Below are 16,356 nucleotides of genomic sequence, written 5' to 3'. Positions count from 1 at the left end.
CGAACCAGATATCACTCCTTCCATTATAAACTCCCTAACCACTCAAACCTCCTAGGTTCTAACCTTACATCCTCTTCCATTCCTGACAATCCTGTGACGCGGCTGAAAATAAGACGGCCACAAGACCAACTAATGTAAAATGTCATTAGAGTGCTACCAATGGGTACGACGTTTTTGTCAACTAATAAAGCTGTTAGTCAGTTGGGGGTGATTACATTTGCGATCCATAGGAGGATGAATATAGGTTTGATGATAGTCATTTAAAGAATTTTCAAAAGAGGGATAAAGTGAGACACTAGATTTGTCAGAAGTGGTATCAGGTGCCAGACTTGAACAAAAGCCAAACAAAATTTTAAAAAGTAATTCAAAACTATGAAAATTTACACAGAGCATCAACGTTGAATTTAAAAAGGATGACTTCTTTAAGGTCAAATAGATATTGTTTTAATTATTTACTAGATTTGTAAAAAATAGACCTTATTCATCACCCTAATCCTTTATCATAATACTTAGCCAGTATCAACTATCCCGATAATTCCCCTAGAAGGTACCCTGGCACAACAGTGGTTCCGAGAACCTTGTAAACAAGGTGTCGGGGTTTCGGCTATTGCCAGCCAGCTTCTGCATTTAGTGTCTACTGGCATTGGATAAAAAAAATAAATATAATTCAGACTTCAGTTCCAAGTATCAAACAAGAACCTAGTAACCCAATCTAAGTTTAACAGCAACTTCGGTAACATAATGCTGCAAATAATATACATATTTCAAATATGGAAAGATGGAAATGAGAATTTAGTGAGCCTTTCTAAAGGGCCATTACACTTTCATAGGAATCGCTGAGGGATGAATGTAATGGCACTAAGCCAAGGGAGAACCGTTTCGCCATTCATCTTATGTACGGGGAAGGGCCTGGGACAATCATGCCCTATAATCTTGGCAACCCTACACCCTATATCCCTCTGATAGCCTTTTCCTGTTTTATAGTTGACGATTAGTACGGACATTTTTATAAGGGGAGTGGAAAAAAATCTATATAATTTAACGAAGGTATCTATGGTCTTCCACTGTTATTTATCAATTATTGTACCTATTAAATATATAATTAAAGTTAATGAAAAATTCAATAAATGAAATCAAAAGAAAAAACTGTATCTATAAATTATTATCAGAATATTCCGAAAATAAAGTGTTAGGTCTCTTACAGATCATTAAATAATTAAATTTGAGTCCAAGTTTCACAAATTTAGCCATTAAAAAACAAAAAAAGAAGTAATAAATAAAAAAAAATAGGTTATATATATACAAATTTAAAAATGTAAAAAAAATATAAATAATGTCTTTATAAAAACACCTTAATTTTTAACTAACAAACCCCTTTTAAATGTCATTTTCCCGATGGACAGATCATTTAATGTGACATGGTTTAGCCCTAGGAACCAAAGGTAGAAACCATAAACGTCACTCAATCAAGAAAACTAGTGGGGAAATAGAAAAATTTCGGGAAAATTAAAAAAGTATCAATTTAATTCACTCTATTTATAGTGACTGACTAGGACACTTTAAGGGGAAATTGAATTTATTCTTTGCACCGAACTGTCCCAAGAAAGTTCATTTGTTATGTATCTCTATATATCAAGTGTAGGAATTATGTCATTGTCATTCTAAGCGTACACAGGCAACACTGCATAATACATTTATTAATTTAATTTAATCCATTCCTAGAAAAATTCTATTAAGGGATCTGAAATTGAAATTATTTCATATCTGTAATTTATTCAAACTTAATTTAATTAAATTACAGTAATTAAATTGATTGCTGCACGTATGCGCTGGGAATGAAAATAACAAAACAAGTCATCTACTTTTTAAAAATAAAATTATTTTCTGTGGACAGTTCGGCGCAACGAATAAATTTACTAAATAAAATTATATTCTCGTTAAATTATTTTATTATGGCACTATAAATGAAGTGCAGAGGTTTAAGCGAATTAGAACAAACTTAAGAAAAGGTAATTGTATGTTGCATTATCTGGGCCAAAATACAGTAAAAACCAATGACATCACAGGAAGATATAATTGCAAACATCGTTTAGGCTTGAGTATTATAAGTTTTTAGCAATCTGTCCTTTCATTTCAATAAGGATCTGGATTATAGTTTGGATCCGAGAGAAAAAATCTACTGACGGTTATTATTGCCCTTGTTAATTATTAATTATTCAGTAAGATAATAATAAGTTTCTCTCAGCTGCACAATTTATGATATCAATTTTGGTACTCAATTAATGACAGTGATGTTAAATACTAACAAATAATAATTAATAGCATAAGTATAAAAATAAATAATAATTAATGGTACCATGTTGTATAGTATATAAATCAGATTCATTGATAGCAAATAATCCGATAGATTTAATGAATTTGATGGCGTTGTTAATGTTCTCACTGTCGCATAAGGCACTAAAGAGTTGTCGAGGAACTCCGCAATAATAATGTCCGCAATAATCTTCCTATAATGTTATCAGAATCGCCATAAGTTCAGCTGTGAAGATGCGACAAACTCCATCCATTGTACTTTAGAACTCTATCGCCGTATTGAAGTAGTTTTTGATCCATCCGTGTACATTACCGTATTGTACTGGTGATTATTTAGTTCCGAAAGCAATGCTTGTTCTATTTATTGCAGGGAACATCCCTTAGTCTTTGTGACCCAAAGCATATTGCAATTTATATCTGGAGAGGATATTGGTGGTAATTTTCCTCTTTGTTTTATAATTTGATACTCTTTCAATTCGAAAATAACTTGTCTCATTCGAGACCAGAGAGGGAAGAAGGCATTTTTTAGACGTTCATACCTAGCGGTATTCTTTATTTATTTTTATTATTTTTCATATTTAGCGGTATTCTCTTCGAGAATCGGTTTATAGACAGGGGTTTCTTGCTGGATATAAATTCTGGTCAAGTATCTAATTTTTGACAACGAAAGGTATATGGCTTCTTCAACACTTCAACGCAAACACTGATTACTGAGCTTGTTCTAAAAGGTCCAAGATCTGTTAATCAGATCAACAAACGGTTGTTAATCAGTTAATCCAGCATAAATCGCTTTAATTTAAAAATAACTGAACATATTTTAATAATATGAACTATTTCACTTTTTCAAAGTAAATAAATATAGTTTACATTTTTTACATACGATATATGACCGTTTAGAGTTTGATTATTTTAATTTTTTTTTCAGTTGTGATTGACTTTATTATCTGAGAATAGGTCACTAAAATTAAAGAAATATAAATACTTGCGTATGGCCGACATGAATTCAACAAGTTAGTTGCGCCATGAAAAAAGTGCTCTTACCACTCGATTTTGGTACTTGACATTTTTAAAGCATGATTCTGTTTAATATTCTTATTCGAAAATTTAATTCCTTACCTGGTGGATCCCAAAAAACACGAGTAGAGTTATATCAATAAAAAATAACATAATGAAAAAATATAAAGGATTTTTACAACGAGCGTGAAAGATATATTTCTTGCAGCACGACTAAATCTGAGTTAATTATAAAGTAATTAAACTTAATAACAACACTGGTCCTGATTATTTTCAAGAATTACCAAATTGATTCAATGCAAACTTTAAGAAATGCGAATCTATTAAACAGTACTGTATATCCAACTAACCTCATAGAGATAATCATCATTTGTAAACAGTCTTGACATATAATGTTTTATATAATCATATGATGTTTATTGTAATTATATACTAGTTTATAATCTGTAAGAGACCTCATCGTACATAGTATAAAAATAATGCGGTTAAAAAACTGAAATAACTAAACCTGGAGAGTAAAAGAACGGGTTTTGTTGAATCACTCAGCCAAAGTATTATCTCTCACTGACAGCTCTTGTCAGTGCACGATAAGGGGTGCTCTCAAAGCTATAACTCTTTTTTTTATTTCAAGAGATTTTGGAAGTAAATATAAACAAAAAAATATATAAATACAACATAGAATATATTCTATACCTTTATTAGAATCTTTTATTTTATTTTATTTTTATAAACAATGCAACCGTAATCAAAATTTTATCAATATCCCCCTGTGAAAAAATATAAATTTGAATTTAAGTTTAATTTAAAAAAATAACATTTTTAAAATAAAACAGCTATCCACATAACTAATTATTAGAAATGACAGTGCTTAACTGACAATTTCATGCAATCTAACTTAAAAAAAACAAAAATTAACCTACTGTCGTAAGATAGGCGATAAGGTGGGTACACATTCCCTAACTGCATTATAAACCTTCACGGGATCTTTTTCATTGGAGATAGAGTTCTATGCGCGAATACACAAAATGTGAATCAGGGCATGGTTCATAACTAAAGACCGGATTTTTGTAAAATGAAAAAAAAAATTCCAAAATTTTAACTAAAAACAACCCAATCAACAATAATGAACTTTAGTGTTTCATTTATAATATTAATACATAGAACACTCACCTAACCTTGCTTAAATAAAACTCGCTAAATGCCCTCTAAATGTATGAGAACATCTATATAAAACTGAAATGCACTGATTAAAACCTATTGTCCATCCTACAATTAAATTATTTTGTATTCCTATAAAGAAGAATGCACTTATACATTTTAATAAAAAATATACATCCAAATAAACTACCCTTTTAAATTTCCTCTAAAAGTTCATCCGCTAAGCTTTTCAATTGTGTATTCATATACGCATGTACCATTAGCCAAAAGCTTGATGAATGTAGAAAAACTTTAAACAATTTTATTAAAAGTGTATATGTAAATAAATACTATCTTACAAATTGATTTTCGTTTAATATTTATAGGTAATAAGATGTAAAAATAAATGTAATTCCCAATAGTCATGACAAGATCTGACAGAAGAATAGAGAAGAAGAGGCAGACTGCAAATCCAAGTTAAAAACAAAAACATTGAACTTTATCTACAACCAGCTCATCCAAGATAGATTTTTCGAAATGTTGAATCAAAATCCAGAGACAGCGTAAAGATCCCCCAACGGATAGAAATCATTAAGTCACCGTCCAGCTTGAATATTGAACAAACATGCTTTTATTCCAGTTTTTAATTATTGCTCATTTATAAACGATTAATAATAGTCAAATCACGTGTATTAAATTTTTGAATAATTGGAAACACATGTTAATATAATTCCAAACGAATATATTTATTTTGTAATTAAAAATAAGAAAGTGATAACTAATATGTCAAAAAGGTACAGAAAAAAAACTAATGAGATATAAGTAAGATGGCAAAATCAATACACGATTTATCAGAGGACGAGATAGGCGATCTATCTAAAGAAATAAAAGAATTATTAAAAGAGTTCAAAGACATAAAAAATAATGATTCAACCTCCGATAATTTTGAACTATCATCATGGCTAGCATCGACAGAAGAGTCAAAAGAAACGGGCGAAAACTCAACAACAATATCCAAGGACATACCACAAAAAGAATCTAAAAATAGAAGCAAAAAAATCTATAATCCAGTTGAGGAATTGAAATCATTGGACACTGAATCATTAGAATATTCAGAAACATATAATATCGAAGACATAATAAGAAATGATGAAACATTAAAAGAGTTAAAAAAATTAACATCGATATTAGAGAACAATACTAATGAATCTGAACCGAATGAAAATGAATTGGCTCTGACTAGTACAAGCAGGACATCACTGAATCTCAAGGATGAAACTGAAAAGTCTAAGATTTTCAGTGTTGACTCAACCATAGTTCGTGCGACTGAAGAGTCAGATTCAGATAGATACAAAATGGTTCGATCGGATTCGAGTACGAAAACGGCAAAAGGAAAAACTACAATCAAGAAAAATATTACAAACAGAAATCTTGAAAATTTAACATTTGATAGCAAATCAAAAAGGAACAACTCCTTGAAACCACTTTCAAAACAACAAGCTGAAAATGTAGTGAAAAACGGTGACTTGGAGAGAAGGAAAATTTCAAAGAAGGAACCTCAAAAAATCCATTCGTTACAGATAGTTAAAAAAAGTTACTGCGAAGGTTCACCAGATTACATCAAAGGACACTATGTACCATTAATTTTGAAAAAGAAGAAAGTATTGTCCGACGTAGAACGTAAGGGTTCGAAGCAGTCATCAATAACGGAGGAGCCAGAGGTTCTCTCAGTATTTCCGCTAAAGATAGATTGCTTATCTATGTTTTCAGACGATGAGGTTGTAGAGGAGGGGGTGGAAGAAGAGTCGAGCACCGACAGCAGTTCTGATCTCGGGGAACCGGAAGTCATGTTCAATCAATTGTGGCAAGACTTGCTCCTTCCGTCTGATGAGAGTGACATGGATTTGGAAGAGTTTTACAAGCAGTTTCCGAAGTTGAGGAAAAAAACAGATAACCAAGAATCAGAGGAAGAATCTAATGAAAATTATTTTTATCAATTTAGTTGATATATTTACTGAATCTGAATTTTCTAATTGACCAAAGCTTCCTCACTGTAGCTTAAATATAACGACAAAACCCAATGTTTTTAAACAATATTGACTATTTTAAATAAAATTCTATCAAATAGAATGAGAATACCTACTTGTTACATTGATAAAATATTAAGAATTAGTTCTAGCACAAAACCGCTCAACTATAAAACCATATATTTCCTATCTACAGTTAGTTTATAGTTTCCCTTTTTTTCTTTAGTCTATATATTAACAACCTTTCATTATTTTCTGCTATCTTTCGTATCTTACTTTGTTCTTTCTCCTTCACCCACTTAGTTATGTAGTTAGTTAGTTATGTACAACACATCTAATTACTGTTACTTGTATTACTTATTACACTACTAATTAATATACTTTATATGTACTCTTTTATTTTTTATTCTACTAATAAATTTAATTAATAACGTATACGTTTCGTTATGTTTTTCAACTTAAAATACTTTCTAATTTGTACATGTATTTATTTAGCTGATTTTCATATGTATATTATTTTTTTATTTCATTGTTAATTTTAATGCTACTTATGAACCTATATTTTCTTCTTCACCAGTTTGGATTCCGAACACCCCCCTCTACTATCCAGCAATGTCATCATGTGGTGGACGTAGTCTCGTCTTCTTTGGAGCGCGGAATGTACTGCGCGGGAGTCTTTTTCCATGTAGAACAGGCTTTTGATCGAGTCTTGCACCTTTACAAACTTCGCAAATTCCTACTTTCTACATACTTTCTCATCATTCGTTCCTTTCTCATTGATAGGTTATTCCAAGTAAACTACAATGGTTCCTATTCATCCCTCTATTCTCAGTCCGCTGGTGTTACTCAAGGTAGTATCCTTGGTCCCATCCTCTACACCATCCATACAGCTGACATTCCAACCAATCCCAACACTATCCTCACCACGTATACCGATGGCACATGTGTGCTCGCAGTTAATAATAACCCATTAATTGTATACCAAACTCTCCAATCCCTTATCGCAGCCCTCGAAGAATGGTGTCGTCATTGGAGGATTAAGATAAATTCCAACAAATCCCATCAAATCACCTTTACCCTTCGTCGTAAACCTACCGACTGCCCTACAGTTTCATTTAATAATGTTACTCTTACCCCTGTCGAACAGATCCGCTACCTTGGACAACATTTGGAGAAACGATTAACCTGGAATCCTCACACAAGAATGAAAAGAGAGAAAACTGCATGCCAATCTTGACTATTACAGCACTTACTAGACAAACGGTCTAAACTTCCAACACATTACAAAAGACTGATCTACATGACTGTAATAAGGCCAATCTAGACATATGGAGTTGAGCTTTGAGGCTCCACTAAACCTTCGAATTCCTCTCGTATTCTTACAATCCAAAATCCTTCGTAAAATCCTCAATGCTCCTTACTTTGTCACAAATCATACATAAAGACCTTAATGTTCCCTTTGTAACCGATCTAGCACGAACCAGATATCACTCCTTCCATTATAAACTCCCTAACCACTCAAACCTCCTAGGTTCTAACCTTACATCCTCTTCCATTCCTGACAATCCTGTGACGCGGCTGAAAATAAGACGGCCACAAGACCAACTAATGTAAAATGTCATTAGAGTGCTACCAATGGGTACGACGTTTTTGTCAACTAATAAAGCTGTTAGTCAGTTGGGGGTGATTACATTTGCGATCCATAGGAGGATGAATATAGGTTTGATGATAGTCATTTAAAGAATTTTCAAAAGAGGGATAAAGTGAGACACTAGATTTGTCAGAAGTGGTATCAGGTGCCAGACTTGAACAAAAGCCAAACAAAATTTTAAAAAGTAATTCAAAACTATGAAAATTTACACAGAGCATCAACGTTGAATTTAAAAAGGATGACTTCTTTAAGGTCAAATAGATATTGTTTTAATTATTTACTAGATTTGTAAAAAATAGACCTTATTCATCACCCTAATCCTTTATCATAATACTTAGCCAGTATCAACTATCCCGATAATTCCCCTAGAAGGTACCCTGGCACAACAGTGGTTCCGAGAACCTTGTAAACTAGGTGTCGGGGTTTCGGCTATTGCCAGCCAGCTTCTGCATTTAGTGTCTACTGGCATTGGATAAAAAAAATAAATATAATTCAGACTTCAGTTCCAAGTATCAAACAAGAACCTAGTAACCCAATCTAAGTTTAACAGCAACTTCGGTAACATAATGCTGCAAATAATATACATATTTCAAATATGGAAAGATGGAAATGAGAATTTAGTGAGCCTTTCTAAAGGGCCATTACACTTTCATAGGAATCGCTGAGGGATGAATGTAATGGCACTAAGCCAAGGGAGAACCGTTTCGCCATTCATCTTATGTACGGGGAAGGGCCTGGGACAATCATGCCCTATAATCTTGGCAACCCTACACCCTATATCCCTCTGATAGCCTTTTCCTGTTTTATAGTTGACGATTAGTACGGACATTTTTATAAGGGGAGTGGAAAAAAATCTATATAATTTAACGAAGGTATCTATGGTCTTCCACTGTTATTTATCAATTATTGTACCTATTAAATATATAATTAAAGTTAATGAAAAATTCAATAAATGAAATCAAAAGAAAAAACTGTATCTATAAATTATTATCAGAATATTCCGAAAATAAAGTGTTAGGTCTCTTACAGATCATTAAATAATTAAATTTGAGTCCAAGTTTCACAAATTTGGCCATTAAAAAACAAAAAAAGAAGTAATAAATAAAAAAAAATAGGTTGAATAGTTCATTTACAAATCATACCACATACATGCTTTTAAAGATCATCAATGCAGAAAGCAGATGAATTATAAGATAATGTAATACAGATTACAATGATATATAATATAAATATATTTTAAAATATAATGTATCATACCTGAATAATGGGCATTGTGAGGTAATTTACACTAATCATTTTTCAAAAACACAACCACCACACCAACAAAAGTTAAATAAAACACTTGTAACAACAACTACAGAAGTATAAGAGTCTTACTATTAACTTACCTTTGTTTTGTTGTCCCTAATTAACTGTTTTATCATTACAATAAATTAAAGTGAAAAATAAATATTATTTTTATCTTGAAAACGATATCACAAATTTGAATATACTATATCATAGTAGTTTTCAGTACTTTTTTTTCTGTTTATTATTTTGTTATCATTTAATTTAAATCTCAGTAAATGTGCTTTCTAATCTCTATAACCATTCCCCGAAAATACATGACCAATTGGAACATCACACTATATATATACATATAATTGAAATTTTTATAATTTTTAAACATTTCATGATGTATAATACTAAAAGTGGAAGCAGTTTTCATAAATATACTAAACTGAATAAGGGAATTCAACGTGATCCAAGTCCTAGTTTTGTCTTAAAAGTTTTATTTTTTCAGTTGTTGAATTTACGATAATGTAATAATGTTCAGATTTTATGTGGCTCGAGTTTGCCATTTTTAAAGGAAAAAAAAATTCTTATACGGCAAACAGTATACTTGACAAATTTAGATGCAAGTAACTCTCGAAGATGAGAATCTCAGTTAATCTTTTGGCTTTATTAAATATATAAATATTTATAATCGTACTTAGTGTATTTAATTTTAATTGAATTGTAATTTAATAGGTTTTAAGATATTTATATTTTGGTTCAAGATTTATGTTAATGCACATCTTTTGCTCAAACCAAATAACCTGAAGTGCCACTTTATCTCATCGATTTTACACTATATTTTCTCGAAAACGGCTCTAACAGTTATGATTGTTGATTAGGCTAGTTATATTCATACACAATTAAATATCGTTAAGTTAGCTCTTATCACCATTGACATAGAAATGCCTTAAATTCTGAATTTCTAAAACGAATTCCCACTAATTCCCTTCAATAAACAATTGGACCGGACGTTCTCAGTCCGGGTTAAAACTGAAATCTCCTCTCAAAAGCCAGTTACTCTTAGAGTTCCCCAGGGCTTGGTACTTGCGCCAATCTTATTCAACATCTACACTGCCTATATAGATCGGATGAAGATAGACAGACTCCAAATCTCTGCAAATGCTGCTAACATAGTTGTATATTCAGTCAGTATAAGACCTTAAGGGGCCACAAGCAGCCTAACCGGACTAAATAGTTTCGGGACATAAGCATTAACATCAACATTCGAAAAACTGACGACATCACTTTCACAGATAAGATATCCTCAAACAGAGAACTAAACTAAACGAATAAACAATGCAGACCAAGAAACATTTCACTTATGTCGTTATGAAATTAGAGTCTATCCTCTTATTCACTGCACACATATAACACAGAGAACATGGCACACAGGTCGTAACGTCAGCATTCTTTCAACTTAAACACCTAGTCATCTCAACAGGGTTCTCACTCAGACTCAAACTATTTATATACAAACCAATAATGATACAATCATTACTACACGGTGCACCCCTAATACACTTATTATACCCAAAAATTTCTAGAGGTGCATGACTTAAGAGACATAAAATGGCTCACAAACATCACAAACTATAACTAGAAATAGTACAATAGCACTTCTTTTTAACTTTCCGTACACTCAACACGTCCCCCCTTCCTGCGAGGTAGCAGGGCAGGAAGGGCCCCTTCAATCCTGTTAACATTACCTTTTAACCCCACCATAACTTCCTTCTTTTGTCTCTCCTCTCCTTTCTTCTCGCCTGCTTTTACTATTTAATATTTTTCTCTTCTCTATCTTGTTTATTGTTGTTTCTTTTCTTTATGTCATTTAATTTTATTCTTATTATTTGGTTATATTCGTCAATCATCTCGCGGAGGCCCCTCACCTCAAGCTATTAAAGTATAGTTCCCACAGAACTGCCATCTCAACCAACATATAAGTATTTCAGTTGTACCTTCATATACCCTCAGTAAAAAAAGGTAGTACTCACATTGAATTATGATTCTCATGTAATGCTTTTATTAATCATATTTTATTTCTGTAGAGGCATCGGGAAAAATGGAAGCAAACTTAGTTTGTAGTGATTCTGAGTCTGGTCTAGATTACGTACATAAAGTTTTCAAATTATATAATGTTACTGATGAAAAAACAATTTTTCCATCTAGAACATTAAAAATCTGGTACATAAACCATGGATATGATTTCATTGTTAAATAATTTTTTTTTTTAATATTTATTTATTGCAATTTACTACTGTACATTATAAGGCATTTAGTAAATCTGATCTCAGTTAAATTGTGTTATTACAGTAATTGAGTGTTACAGGCGTGTAGAGAAACTACCCATTGGTAGCACTCTAATATTAAATAAATTAAAATTAAAAATAAAACAAAATGGCAACTTTGAATGAAATATCTCTTTACATTAATGCAATTAAAGCAATAAAAGTTTGATCCAATGCACGCATCACATAACTTATTATTATTACTTAAAACACATTACTTATTATTAAGTAATATCTAAGTTAAAATTAATCATTGATCATATTAAAACGGAAAATTCGTTACTATTCACGATCGCAATCCTCTATATTTCTATTTGTCGGTTAGGTAAAAACTACTATGTCTTTTGTCGCGGAAATAATAAAAAAAGTATTACAACTATCGGTTATTACTGATGTCATAACAACAATGGAACCTATCTGACATTGAAAATCCCTTATTATCTATATTTATATATTATATTTATTATAACACTTCTAGTTAAGTCGATTTTAGCAAAAATGTTGCAGTAACATCTTATACAATTACCGTAAATAGGTAAATTCAGCTTTGTACAACTTATCGTTTCTGAGACTGGTTGTTCACACACCGTTTTCGGTTCACTTCATTGTGATTTGAATCGAGGTTACGTTAAACCTCCTTTTTCTATTGGAACAAATATTAAGATTTATTAAATCACAGACTTTTCTTACAATATAGGTAAGTGAAAGCAAAAAAAAAAAATCAGACTATTGCAACATTTACTAGACAAACGGTCTAAATTGCCAATCCATTACAAAAGACTGATCTACATGACTATTATAAGGCCTATCTGGACATACCGAGTTGAGCTTTCGGGCTCCACTATACCATCAAATTCCTCCAGAATCCAATCCTTATAGTCCAAAATCCTTCGTAAAATCCTTAATGCTCCTTACTTTGTCACAAATAAAGTCATCCATCAGGACCTCAATGTTCCATATGTTGCCGATTTGGCCAGAACCAGATACCGTTCCTCCCATAACAAACTTCTCAACCACCCAAATCCACTTGTTTCTAACCTGACTTCTCCTTCATTACCTAATAATCCTCCTAGGCGTCTGAAAAGAAGATGCCCTCGAGATCTTATCCTCTAGAAATGTTATTGGAGTTCTATCAGTGGTTAGATTCTCCACATGTTTGTATCATGTCACGTACAGCAAATTTACTTGTTATATATATATATATGTATACAGTTGTAAATAACAATAAATATATTATTAAAAAAAATCAAGTTGAAGTAATAACACTAATTCAGATTAGAAACAATAATCTTCAGAAAAAATAATAAATAAATAGTTGTATAGTTTAGCATATAGATAATTATGCTGAAATGATATGAGAGTATCACACAGCCCAATCACATTTGTCTTCTCGACGTCGAGTGAATGCTTCTGAGTCCATTACAGTTGAATCATACTCATCATCAATTAGACTAATTATACACATTAAATCTTATCTCATTTTGATCGCATTCAACCTTTTTGTCTGCATTTTTTGATAATTCATTATTGAAGAATAGCTTCACCAGAAACCCTTCCCCCCATTGAGTGTCACAGAAAACGGTTGATACAATCGTAAAAACGTTTAGTTTAATTTTCTTCCTCTACTTCAATTTTTAGATCTTTGCATACATCATGATCACCAATTAAGGTTATATGTTTTTAATTAAATTTTATTTATTCAACTTTTTAACTAAATATATTTTTACAGAAATTAAGAATGATTTTCGTGAACAATTTTCAAAACAAACATAAAGCAACTCCTGAAAAAATTGTATCCATATTTGTAAAAATAAAAATTTGGATATAACAAAAAAAATACATGAATATTCCTTAGAATTACGTTCGTGGAATTACACCAGTTGTTTCCTACAGGCAGTGGCGTGATTATAAAGAGGCCTTGGGCATTACTTAAACGACATATATTTTTATTTTACCTAATTGAATAACACTATATAACAAAAAAACACATAATTTTTAATAAAACAAAAAATCTAGTTTAAATTAAAAGTGATTGTTTTTTATTTGTCTAATGGAAAGAAAACATATTAATTCAAAAATATTGCGACACCATTTTTAAAACTTTAATTCAATCTTTTATTCATAAAAAACTTACAATAAAACACCTGCTTTAGAATGATATAAACGGAAGACTGGGTTAATGTAACGAATAAAGTTTCATGGTAAAACGAGCACAAAGTCAGGAAATCGTTATAAACAGGAGCGTACAACAAAGTTCTACTATATTTAAAATATGCTAAGAATAAACTCAAAAGACTTATGTTTTCATTTTAATTTAACAAAAAATATTAATTCGTCTTTAAAGAATTACGGTAATTTTTTTTTTTTATAATTCATTCCCCTTTTCTTATTTTTTTGAAGCAAGAAAAACAAATGTAGGACTATCCTACACCTACAAGCTTCAGCAAAAGAATTTCTAATGATTAAAGTAACAAGTAAACTGTAATTAAAGAGTATCAAATAATTAATTAGAAGTAGAGCAGTATAATGATCTAAACGCTATTTATACTAGTAGTGAAAGCAGAAACGGATAGCGATTACAAAGGACTGGTATTTATACAGACCAGGGAGGAACAGCGGGGGTATTTGCTGACAATGTAGGATTCCGGTACAAACTCCTCCACTTGGTGTCTTAGACTTCAGGACGTTTTAATACAATTATCTTCCATGGTCTAAAAGTTATCACAATTTATTCTTTTGCCTACGGAGCAGATATATTATAGGTAAAGTAGATATATTTTATTTCTTCATATAATAAGGTTACTGAATAGTAGTTAATTTTATCAAAAAAAAAAACTAACATATTAAGTATTGAAATATAGTAATACATATTTAACGTTATGAATGGATTAAAGCAATTATAAAAGAAAGATTAGTAGGATGCGGTTTACAAAAAAAATGTATAAGTCGAATGAGATTTATATAAAACGTTTGAATGATTGATTATTATATATTATACATTCCTGTGTAAGAAACAATTGACTGGTATTTTTTTTGTACCAAATAACTAATATTACAATATAAATATATTTAAAATATGAATGAGATGGTCGAGGGTTTGGTCAAAAGGAACGAAAAAATAGTTACAAATTTATTTGTAAAACAAAACAAAGAAATAGTTTTTAACTGTTTTTGTTCATTTCAACTGCAACTCCAACCAACTCCTTCATATTTTGAAAAATATGGTCAATCATTTATATACACATAAAGATGAGACAGAGCTTCATGCATAAATAGAAACAATTAAACCAAAACTAAATTGCCTACAGCTCAACTATATATTATAAAATATTAAAGTCTTTTTTATACATTGAATAAACATGAACTAATGAAGAATCACACATTTTTTCATATTGTAGGAGTTTTTGAGGAGTAAATAAAGATACAATAGGACTGACTATAATATTTACATTACTATGTATAAGAATATGCGGATTAGTCACTTTGTTTCTTTAAAAAAATAAATTAATAATACTATAACCAAATAGCAGGAATAGAATTATATGAAAACGTACTGGATATATTTATCAAAACTAATGAAACTTTAAGAAGTTTAGGTTTATATCGTCCCCAAAAAATATAGTCGAGGAAATATTATGGCGGTAAAAATTACTGTGACAATAGGTAGAGTGTTAAATATAATTTTTTTAAATAAAATGTTTAAAAAAATGGAAAAACGTAACTTCATTAATGGATAAAAACGTTGATCATATATCACATAATTTGAAAAAAAAATCAATTGCAAATAACAGATAAGCAGAAGGGATAATTGGATCGTTCATTGGCAGTTAGTTTTGAGGTCAATTGCCAAGGATATAGCGCCGGCCCTAATTAGCAATAAATGAGGCTAGGCAAAGTGACGAGAACGCTGCGTACACCAAATGAACCTATTGTAAGAAGATAGTTAGGTATCAAAATAGTAAAAGAAAACTGTTTATTGTTAACCAACGTTTTGCCCCACTTTGCAGGGCTTCGTCAGGGCTGTCAGATTGTAAAAAAGATGACACTTGTTCAGTTGATAATAATAAAAACTTAGAAACTACAAAACTAAATGATATAAAAAAAGAGTAGACTAGAAACATTAATTAACTATGTAATGATTAACATCAAATCAACATTTTTTAAATAGTTATCTTGGTTTACACGCCAAGTAACTAGATTTTAATGAGGTCAGCTTTCAGACGAAAAAAATGAAAGTATAATTTATAATAATAAATTACTGAAAATAGTGAATGTACAGTCAATCATGAAGCAGATTCCAATAATTTAAATATTTTTTATACAGAAATATTAAGAAATTTAGAAAACATAGCAACAAAGACAGGCAAAGAAAGTGAGTTGTCAATATAAGTGTTTAATAGTTTTCCATCATGAATAAAATCATAAATTAGTTTCTCCTGATATCATAAATTTATAAGAGAAGGTGTAGTGAAAAAATCTTCCATGTTTAAATTTCTTCACTTATAATTGATTATATGTAAAGTAATTTAAACACGGATAATTATTTCACTACACTTTATCAAATAAATTTATAACTGTTCCAGTCATTTGAACCTAAATTATTATGGATATG

The 16,356-nt window shown here is 30.8% G+C and overlaps 2 protein-coding genes across 2 annotated transcripts in view; one reads left to right on the top strand and one right to left on the bottom strand.

Annotated features, from left to right (window-relative positions):
• Mgat4a (alpha-1,3-mannosyl-glycoprotein 4-beta-N-acetylglucosaminyltransferase a) overlaps nucleotides 1–16,356 on the bottom strand; it is a 325,867-nt gene that overhangs the window by 229,565 nt on the left and 79,946 nt on the right. The window lies entirely within an intron of this gene.
• LOC136797291 (cylicin-1-like) lies at nucleotides 5,292–6,470 on the top strand. The gene has a single exon (XM_067053461.1). The coding sequence runs from the start codon at nucleotides 5,292–5,294 to the stop codon at nucleotides 6,468–6,470; it is 1,179 nt and encodes a 392-aa protein (XP_066909562.1).

This window comes from Halyomorpha halys, unplaced genomic scaffold (genome assembly GCF_000696795.3).
Source record: "Halyomorpha halys isolate HHAL.00 unplaced genomic scaffold, Hhal_1.1 Scaffold889.1, whole genome shotgun sequence".
NCBI classification, from domain to species: Eukaryota; Metazoa; Arthropoda; class Insecta; order Hemiptera; family Pentatomidae; genus Halyomorpha; species Halyomorpha halys.
Note: the sequence above shows the minus strand (reverse complement) of the source record. Positions and strands in the feature narration are given on the sequence as shown.

Excerpts from the sequence above, each read along its gene's own strand:
- LOC136797291 (XM_067053461.1), top strand. The coding sequence starts at position 5,292 with ATGGCAAAATCAATACACGATTTATCAGAGGACGAGATAGGCGATCTA.